Below are 14276 nucleotides of genomic sequence, written 5' to 3'. Positions count from 1 at the left end.
ATCTGAAAAAGCCCACAAGCTACTCAGAAATGAAAGAGACGGTAATGCGACCCTTCCCGAGTACAAAGAACACGTTTACACAGCTCATAACAGTGACAACTACAAGGGCTAGCTATTAGGCTAAATTCTTTCGCTATTACAACATTACACTACACCTTTCATTATCTGAACATCAATTAATATTTTAATCAGCACTTCAGTACGTGCCTATCAATCAATCAAAGATTAATTTCTTCATCAAAAAATTAGGACATGAAGTAAAAGTTTTATGTATCAATCAACCATTCGTCTCTTCCTTACATCTGCCACTAGCAGTGATCAAAATTTAAAGACAACAAAAATGTGCAATAGAACAAATCATCAAGCTCAGGTAAAAAAACTGCAGAAGTAAATAAAATAAATGTAATACTAGTGTGGGCATATGATAGCTGCCTTAAGATAAAATTGCGGTGCTGTGTACCTGGGTGCGCAAGGTATTTGAGAACACTACTCCTATCGCCATAGACACCAGCAGACTCATCATATCTATTTAGGCACGGGGCTTCTTGTTGGTTGACCCCTTATCATCCATACTGCACAGTTTGTTCAAAGATAGAAGAGTACAGGTTGACACAGGAAATGAAACGCCATGCAGCTCTCGTCGCCCTGGCTGCACACCACAGCGACTTGGAAATTGCCACCTTTCTGAACGTAGCGAAGTCTTCCGTTTACAAGGTGCAGACAGAACTGATGTGTTCTGGCAGTGATGTGGCATCTGTGGTGGAAAAGAAAAAGCACAGTCAGTGGTCAGACGTTGTGAGAAAACCCGATTTTCTCCGGCGGCTGCAAGTCATCGCGAGTGACGACCCAGGGAAGTCAATGCAGGCCATTGCAAAGGAGTCGCAGAGTCGACTGTCAGGCTCGCTGTGCACAAGGACATGAGGTACCATTCCTATGTCATGAGGAGAGGGCAATTCATGTCCTATAAAACTCAGGAGAATCGTCTGCCCCGTTACAAGCGCCTGCTGAGCAAACTGAAGAGACCTGAGGAGCCTGGAATGCTCTAGCTTTTTTCAGATGAAAAGAACTTTGACCAAGACCAAAAAGTTAACTGCCGTAAAGACAGGTGGCTTTGCGCAAGCACTGATGAGGTACCTACAGTGATGCACACAAAATTTACATCGTCTGTGATGGTGTTAGCAGTCGTCAGCAACGAGGGTGACGTCATGCCACCACGCTTTTTTGCAGAAGGACTCCGCATTAATGCTGTCGTGTACATGGAGGTGCTTGCCACCGTTGTAAAGCCCTGGACAGAGACTGTTTCAAAAGGAAGACCTTATGACTTTCAGCCAGATTCGACTCCCATCCACACTGCCTGCGTCACCCAGGAGTGGCTGGCAGACAACTTCTACGACCACATTACTTCCAACTTGTGGCCTCCTAGTTCTCCATATTTAAATCCGCGTGACTACTATGTCTGGGGCGTCGTTGAAAGAGAGGCCAACAAAACAGCCACACAATACAAAAGACTCGCTGAAGGCCGCCATTGCTTACTCCATGGCCAACATCTCTAAGGACCACCTGATCCGTGCATGCAGCCGTTTCTGAAGCCGAATTGAATTGGTTATTCCTGCGGACGGTGGATTCGTTGAGTAATTGTGGAAATAAACCGTAAGAGAAGTATTTCCCAAAGTTTGGTGAAAATATCTGGAGATATTCATCTCTACATGAAGGCAACATTGTGTTCTCAAATACCTCGCTCAACCGTTATATATATACTTGTGAGAAAAAGGTGGGAAGGTTGTCATTTGCACCATAAATAATGACTTGATCAGGTATGAAGTGTGTTTTATTGCGTGCAACTATGCAGACTCAGTGCTACAGCACGAGTGTTATACAAATTAAAGGACTATTTTTTAAAGGTGTTTTGTCGAATGAAAGACACTGATACATATGGGTATGCTACATGGTTGGAACTTCATCAATGTAACATATAATGTACTGCTTTAAACAAGGACCAGTGTTTCTTGTGCTGCATGAAGAATGGCATGCATTTAGCTTGAACAAAATATAAAACAACTACTATGGCTCTTCACAGCTAACCGACAAGGTGAAGAAAAGATGGTGTTCGTAGATATATAGACATTTTCCTAACATAACCCCCCCTCCCCCAACCACTCCATGAAAAAAAAAAAAAGAGGGCCGCCTTTACGTCGCCGTAGTGAACACAAGAATTGTTGGGGGGGGGGGGGGGGGGGAAGTGCCACTATGCATGAAGAGAGTGGAATTTTTTAATGTGTAGTAGTGGCTATGCAGAAAGCTATACAGGTTCAACATTTAGAAAGATGAACTTATTGTTGAAGCCATATCACACATGAAAAAATGGTCCTCAGAGCAGCATGCAACATGGCCATCCCATTTGCAAAGCATTGCCTGATGAACAGATCATAAAAAACAAAGTATTTACTCAGTTTTACCACACTTATCTCTCACAGGTGAATGATAATGTACACTCAACAAAGCATTCCTCTAAACTATTTCAGCGTACAATTTAACAATATGAACAAACACCCCTCGGAGCCTGTTCAACAAAAAGCAGTCTCCTGCAGTCACCTGAGAAGCTCACGATGATCGGAGTTGGTCCACTGGTACTCGTCGTTCTCCACAAGCTTGAAGAACTGGCCTCTCTTACTACAGATACAAAGAGAAACACGAACGCGCACAGAGTTAGGATTTAAGCTTCTCTCAGTGAAAGAGCTCAGTACACATAATAGGGAAATAAATTCTGCAGAAATCCACGTGGTAGAGGAAGTTTCATGAAAGGGACAGTTTGCTTTTTTTTTACTTGAAAGTAACACAAAGCAGCGGTGGCGTGGAGCAGAGGTAGAATACCCGGCTTCAAATCTGAAGGTCGTAAGTTCGAATCCTACTCCAGTCCACCACATTTTTCCGGCATGGAGTGGTGATTGACACCGGCAAGAAAAAAAATATTGCCGAGAGCTAGTGGGGCTATACTAGTTCAGGTGCAACCAAACTAGGAAGGCCCACTAAGCTTCATCAAAGTCACTCCCTCACCAGAACAGGAATTGGCCTCCCTGGTGCAGTATTCGGCCGCTACCTCCCTCATGACTCCGACAATTAACCCATGGCCCTCAGTCCCCAGTGGCTGCGGAGCACCTGACCAAGGCGGTGGTCAGACCAGCTACACGGCAGAGGGTGCTAAGAATCTCTGGGTCCGGACAGGCCGCCACTGGAAACTGAACCTGGCAACGTTCAACACGCGCACCCTCTCGAGTGAGGCTAGTTTAGCAGGACTATTTGAAGAATTATCAGGCATTGCCTGGGATATTATTCGCCTTAGTGACGTTAGAAGAACTGGTGAGGCTTACACAGTGCTGACTAACAGCCACGTCCTCTGCTACAGAGGTCTTCCAGATAAGAGAGAATCCGGGGTAGGATTTCTAGTCCATAACAACATAGCGGGCAACATTGATGAATTCTACAGCATTAATGAGAGGGTAGCAGTCGTAATAAAGCTGAATAGAAGGTACAAAATGAAGGTAGTACAAACCTACGCCCCAACCTCTAGTCACGATGATGAAGAAATAGAAGTTTTATGAAGATGTTGAATTAGCAATGAAAAAGGTGCAAACTCAGTATACTGTAGTCATGGGCGACTTCAATGCAAAAGTGGGAAAAAAGCAGGATGGTGAGCAAGCAATTGGCAACTACGGCATCGATTCTAGGAATGCAAGAGGAGAGATGTTAGTGGAATTCGCGGAAAGGAATAGGCTCCGAATAATGAATACCTTCTTCAGGAAGCGCAGTAACAGGAAGTGGACCTGGAAAAGCCCTAATGGAGAAACAAGGAATGAAATAGATTTCATACTCTCTGCCGATCCAAGCATAGTACAGGACGTAGAAGTGTTAGGTAAGGTAAAGTGCAGTGACCATAGGTTAGTGAGGTCTAGGATTTCTCTCAATTTGAAGAGAGATAGAGTGAAATTAGTCAAGAGGAAACAAGCCAACCTAGAGGCAGTAAGGGTAAAAGCAGATGAATTCAGGCTGGTGCTCGCAAACAAATATGCAGCTTTAGAAAAGGAAGATGAAGACAACATAGAGGTAATGAATGAAACCGTAACTAGGTTGATCACAGAAGCAGCAATTGAAGTGGGAGGTAAGGCACCAAGGCAATCAGTAGGTAAGCTCTCCCGGGAAACAAAGGACCTAATAAAGAAACGACAAAACATGAAAATGTCCAACTCAAGAGATGAGATAGAATTCGCTGAACTGTCAAAACTGATCAACAAGAAGAAAGTAAGGGATATTCGAAATTATAACGTGAGAAAGATTGAGGAAGCTGTAAAATATGGACGCAGCATTAAGTCAGTAAGAAGAAAGCTTGGCATAGGACAAGGCAAGATGTATGCACTGAAAGATAAGCATGGAAATGTCATCAGCAATTTCGATGACATAGTAAAAGCAGCGAAAGAATTCTATACTGACCTGTACAGTTCCCAGAACAGCCAAGCTACTTTCATTCGAAGTAGTGATAAACCGCAGAGGCTCCTTCTATAACTAGCGATGAAGTTAGAAGGGCCTTAAAAGACATGACCAGGGGAAAAGCTGCTGGAGAAGATGGAATAACAGTAGATTTAATCAAAGATGGAGGAGATATCATGCTTGAAAAGCTTGCGGCCCTTTATACACAATGCCTCACGACTTCAAGAATACCAGAAACTGGAAGAACGCCAACATTATACTCATTCATAAGAAGGGAGACGTTAAAGAATTGAAGAATTATAGACCCATTAGCTTGCTTTCAGTATTGTATAAAATATTCACCAAGATAATTTCCAATAGAATCACGGCAACACGACTTCAGCCAACCAAGAGAACAGGCTGGCTTCAGGAAGGGATATTCTACGATGGATCATATCCATGTCATCAATTAGGTAATCGAGAAATCTGCGTAGTACAATCAACCTCTCTATATGGCTTCCATAGATTATGAAAAGGCATTTGATTCAGTAGAGATACCAGCAGTCATAGAGGCATTGCGTAATCAAGGAGTGCAGGAGGCATACGTGAATATCTTAGCAAACATCTACAAGGATTCCACAGCTACCTTGATTCTCCACAAGTAGAAAGTTAGCTATCAAGAAAGGGGTCAGTCAAGGAGACACAATCTCTCCAATGCTATTCACTGCATGCTTAGAAGAAGTATTCAAGCTCTTAGACTGGGAAGGCTTAGGAGTGAGGATCAATGGCGAATATTTCGGCAACCTTCGGTTTGCAGATGACATTGTCCTATTCAGCAACAATGGAGACGAATTACAGCAAATGCTTGAGGATCTTAATCGAGAAAGTGTAAGAATTGGGTTGAAGATGAATATGCAGAAGACAAAGATAATGTTCAATAACCTGTCAAGAGAACAAGAATTCAGGATCGCCAGTCAGCCTCTAGAGTCTGTAAAGGAGTCCTTTACCTAGGTCAATTACTCACAGGGGACCCTGATCACGAGAAAGAAATTTACAGAAGAATAAAATTGAGTTGGAGTGCATACGGCAGGCATTGCCAAATCCTGACTGGGAGCATACCACTGTCGCTGAAAAGAAAAGTGTACAATTATTGCATTCTACCGGTGCTAACATATGGGACAGAAACTTGGAGGTTAACAAAGAAGCTCGAGAACAAGTTAAGGACCGCACAAAGAGCGATGGAACGAAAAATGTTAGGCGTAACGTTAAGAGACAGGAAGAGAGCGATGTGGATCAGAGAACAAACGGGGATAGCCGATATTCTATTTGACATTAAGCGCAAGAAATGGAGCTGGGCAGGCCATGTAATGCATAGGATGGATAACCGGTGGACCATTAGGGTTACAGAATGGATACCAAGAGAAGGGAAGCGTAGTCGAGGTCGGCAGAAAATCAGATGGGATGATGAAGTTAGGAAATTTGCAGGCGCAAGTTGGAATAGGCTAGCACAAGACAGGGGTAATTGGAGATCGCAGGGAGAGGCCTTCGTCCTGCAGTGGACATAAAATATAGGCTGATGATGATGATGATGATGAACACAAAGCTACAAAGAAGACCCATACAGGTTCCTTGGAAAGAAAGTAAAACCCCAGAAAGTAAAACCCCAGGCACATAAAACTTCAGAAAGAAGAAAGGTTGAAGAAAAATTTGCGGTAGTTCAAGTAACGAACCCAGCACCATTTCCTTTCTGGAGCAGTTGCTCTACCAAAACTGCACTAACCAGGAGATAAGGCGAGACTGAATCAATAACTTGAAGCAATCTGTCCAAGTTTACCAACTGCTACGACTAACTGCTGGGCTATTTGGTCTTGCATAACTGCTGAGGGGAATTAAGGCTAAAAAAGACACACACACAACTAGGGAGGACGAACACAAACACTTATGTGTTTGTCCACCCTTCCTATGAGTACATATCTTTTTTACTGCAAGTCCCGCTAGTTATCTTATACTTAGTCATTGCCCTCCTCTCAGTTTCCTTTCTTGTTTTCCCATTCTGTTCGCTAGCATCCCCCCTGCTCAGAACCCTGTACCTGCTCCCCCAACAAGCTACCCTCATCATCCCCCAGTTACCCGCTGCTAGACTCTGGCTTTGCTCAGTTCATTCAGAAGCTACCCTGGAAATATGGTGCTGCAGGGTTTCATCACCTGGAGCATGACTAAATTCTCAACCATGAAACTTTCTCTACAAAAATTATGGGTTTGTTGCACTACCTTGATGGATGGATGGAGGCCAACTTGCCCTTTCAGTGCACATAATGCAAAGCTAAGCTTGCTTTCATTGCCGTGATGTGGTAAAAAGTCATTATAAATTTTTCTTGCATATTAAAGAAAACCCTGCTATAAATGAAGTTAAAGGGAGGCCATACTTTGTTGCATCTATTACTTTGTTATAGCAACTAACCACCCTCGTGGCCAATATTGGCTATCAGTTGGGGGGAGGGGTCAATGAGTTAGCACTGGGTAAGTCGAAGATAATGCTAACGCCTACTGTACACCCCCAAAGGACTGTGAAAGATTGTTTTCTGTCATGTTTTCATCAACGAGAGGACATGTTTTCTCCAATGCAGCTGTCAACACTATATTCTGTCTTCAGTGTAATGGCTCGCATGTGCCCAGTCAAAAAAGAAGAATTGACTCCAATGAGAATAGGAATAGGAATAGGAATCAACTGGGACCAATAGGAACCAATTGGAAAATCCTTGTGATTCAACCAATTGGAAAATCCTTGTGAACCAATTGGAAAATCCTTATGACTGGGTCAGAGGAGAAACCAATTGGAGTTGCCAATTGAAATGAACTGGACCCAATGGGAACTGATTGGAAAATCCCTAGTTCCAACTGGCTACGATTGAGTCAAAGTGAAACCAATTGAGTCCGATTGGACTTGCCAATTGGAATCAACTGGGCCCATTGGGAAATCCTTACCTCCAATTGGTTATGATTGAATGAGGGATGCAACCAATTGAGTCCAATCGGACTTGCCAGTTTGAACCATCTAGGCCCACCTTACATTCCCAACTGAGTTTAATTGGACTACCAATAGGAATAGAACGGCTAGAATAGGCTAGAAGGTAATTAAGCAACTGGGAAATCATACTTCCAGTTTATGAAACCATTCAAGGAAACTAGAATGAGTTATAGCTATATATGCATGCAGTACTAAGGATATAGCAAACCTGTTTCTGACAGCTGGAATATTATTTAAGTTTGCTTTGTGGGGTATATATGTGTATTGGTATTGTTCATCGGTGCAATTGGTCATTCCAACCAATTGGTTTCAAACCAATTGGCACCTATTGGGTACAATTGGTCGCTTCAACAAAAACCAATTGGTCACGTTCCAGTTTATTCAATTGGTCCAGTTATGTACTAATTTCAGTAGCGCACCCAGGATCTCTGCCAGGGGGGGGGGTGTTGACAGTTTGCCAATACCATCTAAACAGCACTAATTTCGATTTCTTCACGGGAAATGGTCAAAAAATGCGCTTTTTGCGAGTGTGCAGACGATTGCGCGTCTTACATCTTAGTTGCAGCACTCATATGCGTAAGGAAAGAAAAGGGGTTAGGAAAGAAAAGTTGTCCTCAGGGGGGGGTTACAACCCCCGAATCCCCCCCCGTCGGTGCGCCACTGACTAATTTACAACTGGAAATTTTCCAATTGGAGTCAATTACATTTTTTTGACAGGGTGGTGCAACAGGTCTTATCATCGTTTTGGATGTGTGCCGGCAAAGCACTACAAGCCTGTGACTTCGTACAATGCTCATTGATGAATGTGGGCAGACGCTTCTGAATACCTAATATAACAATAAAAAAGCATTTCTTTGAGCTGGTGTAGAGCAACGAGTGTTGCACAAAATCAAAGGCTTGCAGTGCTCCATTGGCATGAGTGTGAAATGCTGATAAGCCAAGCAATCACTGAGAACATGAGATCAGAGGTCATATTTTGTAACTCGTAATTTTTTATAATTTTTTGGTATGTGTGTGCGTGCACGTACGTGCATGCGTGCGCATGAGAGAGAGAGAGAGAGGAACAATGTGTATAATCATTTGGTTGTCTTCGCATATCCCCAATGGGGAAAACTGCAGATTCGTCCTTCAGCAAAGTTCCACTGACATTTCACTGACGCCTGCAACTCGGCTAAGCGAGAGGCTCTGATTGGAAAACTTGGGGAGGCAATTCTGCTCACTACACAATTTTCTGTGAGCATAAACCGCTACACCTGTAATGACGATGACGTGGAAACTTACAGAGCTGACACCACAGAAACAATAATTGAGAAGATCCTCGAGTTGCCTCTACATGATGATAATTACGGTGAGGACATTTCCCAGGAGTCACAAGAACAGTCACATTTACACAATATCCAGTTGATAATAGCCTGAATACTCTTTGATACATTTTTTTAACAACACCAGGGCATGGAAGAATTTTTAGTAAGCTAGGTGAAATGCCAGCTTTTGTGACTAGTGCAAAAATTTCTACAGTGCCGACAAGCATCAACTACTGTAACAGCTTAACTAAGAGTACATAAATCTACTTTGCATCATGCAATCACAATAAATAAATTTTATTTCTGCATTTTGGTTTTAATGCTGCTTTATTTATTGTTCTCTGACATGGATATGTGGGTGCACCAGGAATAGAAGAGTGAGTTTTGTGGTGTTAAGGTGAACTTATGATAAGATGAACAGACTTTCACAGTCCCTTCAAATTCATTTTAATAGTAGCCTACTGTACTGAAACACATGCTCATAGTGAGAACATTACAAATGCATCTGCCTTAACAATCACTGCCAAGTCTGCAGTCAAAAAGCAAATGATTAAACTTTCAATAATTCATCACTTCTTTTGACAGTGAAACCTGCACTTCATGTGTGCCTTGCTTTATTGTCTAAACCTGAAAAAGGAGCTCATGCATGCAGCAGCCTTGATTTTCTCATTAATAACCTGTGGAGAAAAAAAAAAAAAAAGAGGATGCAGCCAGCACTGTATCTACATAAATATACCAGGAAGAAAAAGCAGTTTGTGTGTTATATATTTTAGGCCATTATCCAAGAACTGAACAACCAGGCAGGACACAGGCACTGGCAACAGCCTCACCGGAAGTAGACGGCAAGGTCTGTGGCAAGGATGGCCTCTTCCACAATCCGTATAATGGTGGTGTACTCCTCTGGAGAAACATGGCTCAGAATCTGGTTGCCCTGCAAGAAGAGCAGATAGACACAAAGTACACATTTTACAATATTCCTTTAATAGAAATCCATGACCTGGTGCCCTTAAACGTTCCCTCACTTGACACACCATTCTGACAACAGAATGTGGATGGCAGTCCTGCACCTCAACTAAAGTGTTCAATACTTCTCCTCGGCAATTCCTGATCTAAAACCTCATAACCAATTAGTCTCAGCAGCTGCTCGAAGACATTGGAATGGAGACATGGTCCTAAAGCAGAGGAGAGTATTGAAACATTTACTCACTGAACTACACTCAGCAGAGCCAAGGGCAATATTTGAGTCAGCATGTTTGTGAACATAGAAGCCATGTTTTGCTGACTTATGGCTTGAACGTAAATAGTATAGTATACTATAATTAAGTGAGCACCAACCAAAGCAGACTCTCTTGATGCATGTTGAGACGATTGACTACACATGCACATGCACAAAAAAAAAAAAAAAAAAAAAAAGGCTGGTAGCTTTTTCAAGTGTTGAGTGCCCACAATTACAATTGACTTCATTATTTTGTGAATGGTTCAATCCACCCACATTTTATTTCGAGCATGCTTAGAAAGCCACAAAACGCACCCAAGCATGACAAATGCTGATCTAATAATTCAAACACCAGATAATTTGAACCAATATTGCGTGCTCCATTGGGGTCCAGTAAATCATAGAGTGTATGTAGCTCTTCTATGACTTAGATTACCACATTATTCGAATAACAAAGTGTTGTGAAATCAAGGTTCCGAGCAGCCACGAAGGTTCCATGGATGGTGCCGTGCCAGGTGCCGGGAGAAGGAGAGATCCAGAGAGATCAGAAAAGCATTTTATATACAAATGTACATTACATTTTACACAAAGGGCTCCATAATTCTTGGAGCCTTTGACATGCTAACGTCTTTGCATGTCCGAGCATTTACACCTCCGAGCCTCCTCACAATACTCAAGCTCTCCTTTTTATGCAGTTCACATCCCCATTTCACTCGACAATGGAATTTATTGTCCTTCTCTTGGCCAATAGGGATTGTTGCACAGTTCGCAAAATCCCACCATGGTCTCCGCCTCTGGTGTCCAAGCTTCGACCCGCCCTTTATGCAATGCAATTTCATAGGAAGCTTGGGTAAATGCTGATCCCACGATGTCGAAGTTGTCAGTGTAGGCTTTTTGCAGCAATTAGCAGGTGGTACAATGCCGATGATGGCTTCACAGTTTGGGGTCCAACTCGTTCATCAGCTCAGACGAACACGCGACACAGAATCACTTGTCAATCACCTTGACAAGGTTTCGTTGCCAGCTCTCTCGTGTTGAAAAGACGATGCCGCGTGAATGGCCTTTCATAGCTGCATGCTCGCCGGTACGCATAGATCGTCCAGAAGGCTCGACAGGTTCAACAGCATTACATAGCTGCAGGTTTGCCAGTGAAGCCTCCTTAACTGCCAGGCACCCCCGCTGCAAGATGGTGTATCGGGTGGTCGAGTTGTTTGTCGCAGCTCGGCCGGCTTGATGTCTGCGTTGCTCAAAGCCATGGGGCCACAGCTTCCAAGAAGGAGGACCTTCTGGCCAAAGGCCTGTTGATAGATGGATTCTGACTGGACTGCAGAAATGCAAGATGACAAGCTCCAAGGAGCGACCTTTGTCAGCCACACACAATGCTGCAAGCGCCACTGCAAGCCACTCTCATCGCCAGACTCTACCAATTCCAATAATCTGACAACCCCCTATCTAAAAGAAAACCCTGAAACGCAAGGTGCATGTTGATCCGGACAAGTACCAAGAAACTTCCGATGATATGTCCTCGCAAACAGACACCAGCTGGATTTATGTAATGAAGCTAAGTAATTATGAATCAGAGCTTCCACAGATTAGGAAGGCGAAGGGAGAACTGGCCTTCAGTAATTCAGAGTCTGTAACACTTAGCACAATAGAGCTACATAATCATTACATAAGGCCAAAAATGCCAAATGAACAAATGGGAAAACCATCTACAACCTTATCGCTCTCCTAAATTGACCCAGATGGCCCGATTTATTTTGCCTTTCCTCTAGCGCACTTCTAAATGGTGCTGCTTTAATGCTATGCTCCATATGAACAGGTGTCCGTAGTTATGTGACATAACCTTACATAACACGTTGAAAAGAAATCTGTAGAGTATGCCGTCACTCAAAGTGATCAGCGTAACAACCATTTTCTAAGGTGTGCTCATCTTCACAAGCGTGTGGGAACAACTAACCGATGCTTTTCAAGATCAGCTCAACTAGACTGCAGAGTAACCTATATCCAACCTGATACAGCATGATTATTCGAAATCACGAAATCTGAAAAGAAAGTCTTATCCTGAAGAAAACTCGCGCGAACCATCTAAAACTAGTCGCAATCAAAACTACACTGAGGCTTCTTAGCTTCCGCCTACATCTCCACGAAAAAAAAAGAAAACACTGACGCTTTCCTTTCTCGAGCGTTCAGCTGTCACGTTTACATGAAAGCAAACATCAAATTAACTCCAAAAAAAATCTGCCTCTACCATGATCAGAAAAGACAAACAATTGCCTTTGCTTAACCAAGGGTTCCTACAACTTAAAAGTCGCTCAAAACATGTCCCCAATGAAATGAAAGATAATGAACGCAAACTACAAAACATGCCTCCAAAAAAAAGCACTCCTGTCAAACAAAGCGCAACGCGTTTTTAACTCGCACAAAAGCATAGCTTATCAACTTGTGCAGCTTGCGCATAGCCTTTCATACTGTATGCAACACTGACACTGTTTGTATTCCAAGTCCACAACCGTCGTCGCATAAACATTCCACTTGAAATTGTGGATCTAACCTGAGTCGAAAAGGCTAGCAACCTAACAAAATAAATTGTTGTAACTGTTACGTTCTTGAAACGTTGAATGCGCAACTAATATCCTACAAACTGAACACAAAAGAACAAAACAATGTGCAGCCCGTCTTCCTGATTTGTTTTGCAGGCCTGAAACGCGTCCTTTTCATTCAGGCGAGCTCGAGGGGGTCGTGCATTCCAGGGTTTTACGCAAGGTGCAATCATGAAGAAGGCGAAAGCTGCTAATTTGCCTGACGCACCTTGCAGCTGCGACTTTAGAACAGCAGCATCCAAGTACTGGGAATGGGATGTATTCAAAGACCCACGCGCACACTGTCCTATTATCTGTTAGGCAGTCGCCTTTCTTTGACACCGCGGGTGATCGGCTACTGTGGCGGTGTACTGGACGCTTCCCTGTGTCCCTTTGCTTACAATGTACATTCCGCGATGCGGTTAGGCGACGGTTACCAAGCCTGAATCTTCGCGAAACTCTTCATGACGTGCGTCACGCCAATCCCCGATCTCAGTAAACACCTAAGCTTGGGATTTTGCCCTCCTTCGCTTTTTCAGTCTCTGGCTGGATCCTGACCTTCGCACATTTTCCCCTGTCGCCTTAGCGCTTCGCACATTTGATTCTAGAAGCCTTGACCTTGACCGCCTTTCTCGTCTTGTGCCTACGGCTTTTCTTCCACATCTGCTCTGACCTATTCGAAAAGACATGCATAGGTGACCATCTCAGGCAGGCTGGCTGAAACTGCCGCCTCTGTACACACTTGGCCTAAAGGGCTCTCCATTTCTGAAGCAAGAAAACCACTGCTCTCTTCAGCAACTGCCTTCCCCTCGCTTCCGGCTACTGACATGTTTGATTCGTCACTGCTCGCAGCTACCTCGGGAATCGTTTCATGGTCCTCTGACCGCTGCTCAATAGGAAACGCGCTTATCAGTCTCCGAGTCTCCTCACAATCTTTTGCCCTTGGTGCTCCCTTACTGGAGAAGGATTCTCCTCGTTTCTCCAGCATTTGCTCCGACCTATTCGAAAAGTAATAGGTCTTCTGGGAGGCTGGCCAAAATTGCTGCCGCCGTGCACACTTGGCCTAAAGGGACTTCCGTTTATGAAGCGCGAAAACTGCCGTTATCTTCGCTTTGTGTGCATGTCACTTGCATCACACCTTTTTCAAAGCTTTCTAAACTAGCCATCTCAGTGCTAACGTTATCTTCAACAGGCTCGGCTTTTTCTCTCTCATCTTGGCCTTCGAAGTCGGCCTGACATGCCACACCAAAGTGCCTGAACAAAGCCCTCTTCCCCCTGTCGTATAGTCTCGCGCTTTCTCATCAGACAAGCAGTCCATGACACACGTGACACTTGACGGGAGCAGCGCATCTAATCTCTCGGTCCACAAGACCCTGCTGACACCCTGTTTCTCACACACTCGTTCAAAACTGGCGAGGAAATTAACGATACCCTCGTCAGCCTTGAAAGTTCGGAGCTGGTGTCACGTGATCTGCCATCTAAGCGTCTGAATTCTTCGCTCAATCTCTTCCATCCTAAGAGCGCGCAGTCGTGGTGCCTCTTGCTCGCACTTCTCTGTTGCTTCGCGCTCGTGCCTTTCGCACTCCTCTACTTTTTGCTTCCTTTCCTCAATCGTCTCCCAAGCCTCATCAGCTTCCTTGACTGTCACCTCTTTTGCCTTCATGACGTCGAGAACTGATTTCCTT

General features: G+C 43.8%; 1 protein-coding gene across 3 annotated transcripts in view; it reads right to left on the bottom strand.

Annotated features, from left to right (window-relative positions):
- LOC119436890 (dual 3',5'-cyclic-AMP and -GMP phosphodiesterase 11-like) overlaps positions 1 to 14276 on the bottom strand; it is a 526778-nt gene that overhangs the window by 19395 nt on the left and 493107 nt on the right. For all 3 annotated transcript variants that reach the window (XM_037703920.2, XM_037703921.2, XM_049660074.1), the window contains 2 exons: positions 9624 to 9724; positions 2593 to 2670 (listed from right to left, as the gene is read on the bottom strand). In XM_037703920.2, the coding sequence (XP_037559848.1) occupies positions 2593 to 2670; positions 9624 to 9724 (179 nt within the window). The remainder of the gene's footprint in view (positions 1 to 2592; positions 2671 to 9623; positions 9725 to 14276) is intronic.

The sequence above is a fragment of the Dermacentor silvarum genome, chromosome 1 (genome assembly GCF_013339745.2).
Source record: "Dermacentor silvarum isolate Dsil-2018 chromosome 1, BIME_Dsil_1.4, whole genome shotgun sequence".
Lineage (NCBI taxonomy): Eukaryota > Metazoa > Arthropoda > Arachnida > Ixodida > Ixodidae > Dermacentor > Dermacentor silvarum.
This window is presented reverse-complemented; position numbering and strand designations above follow the sequence as displayed.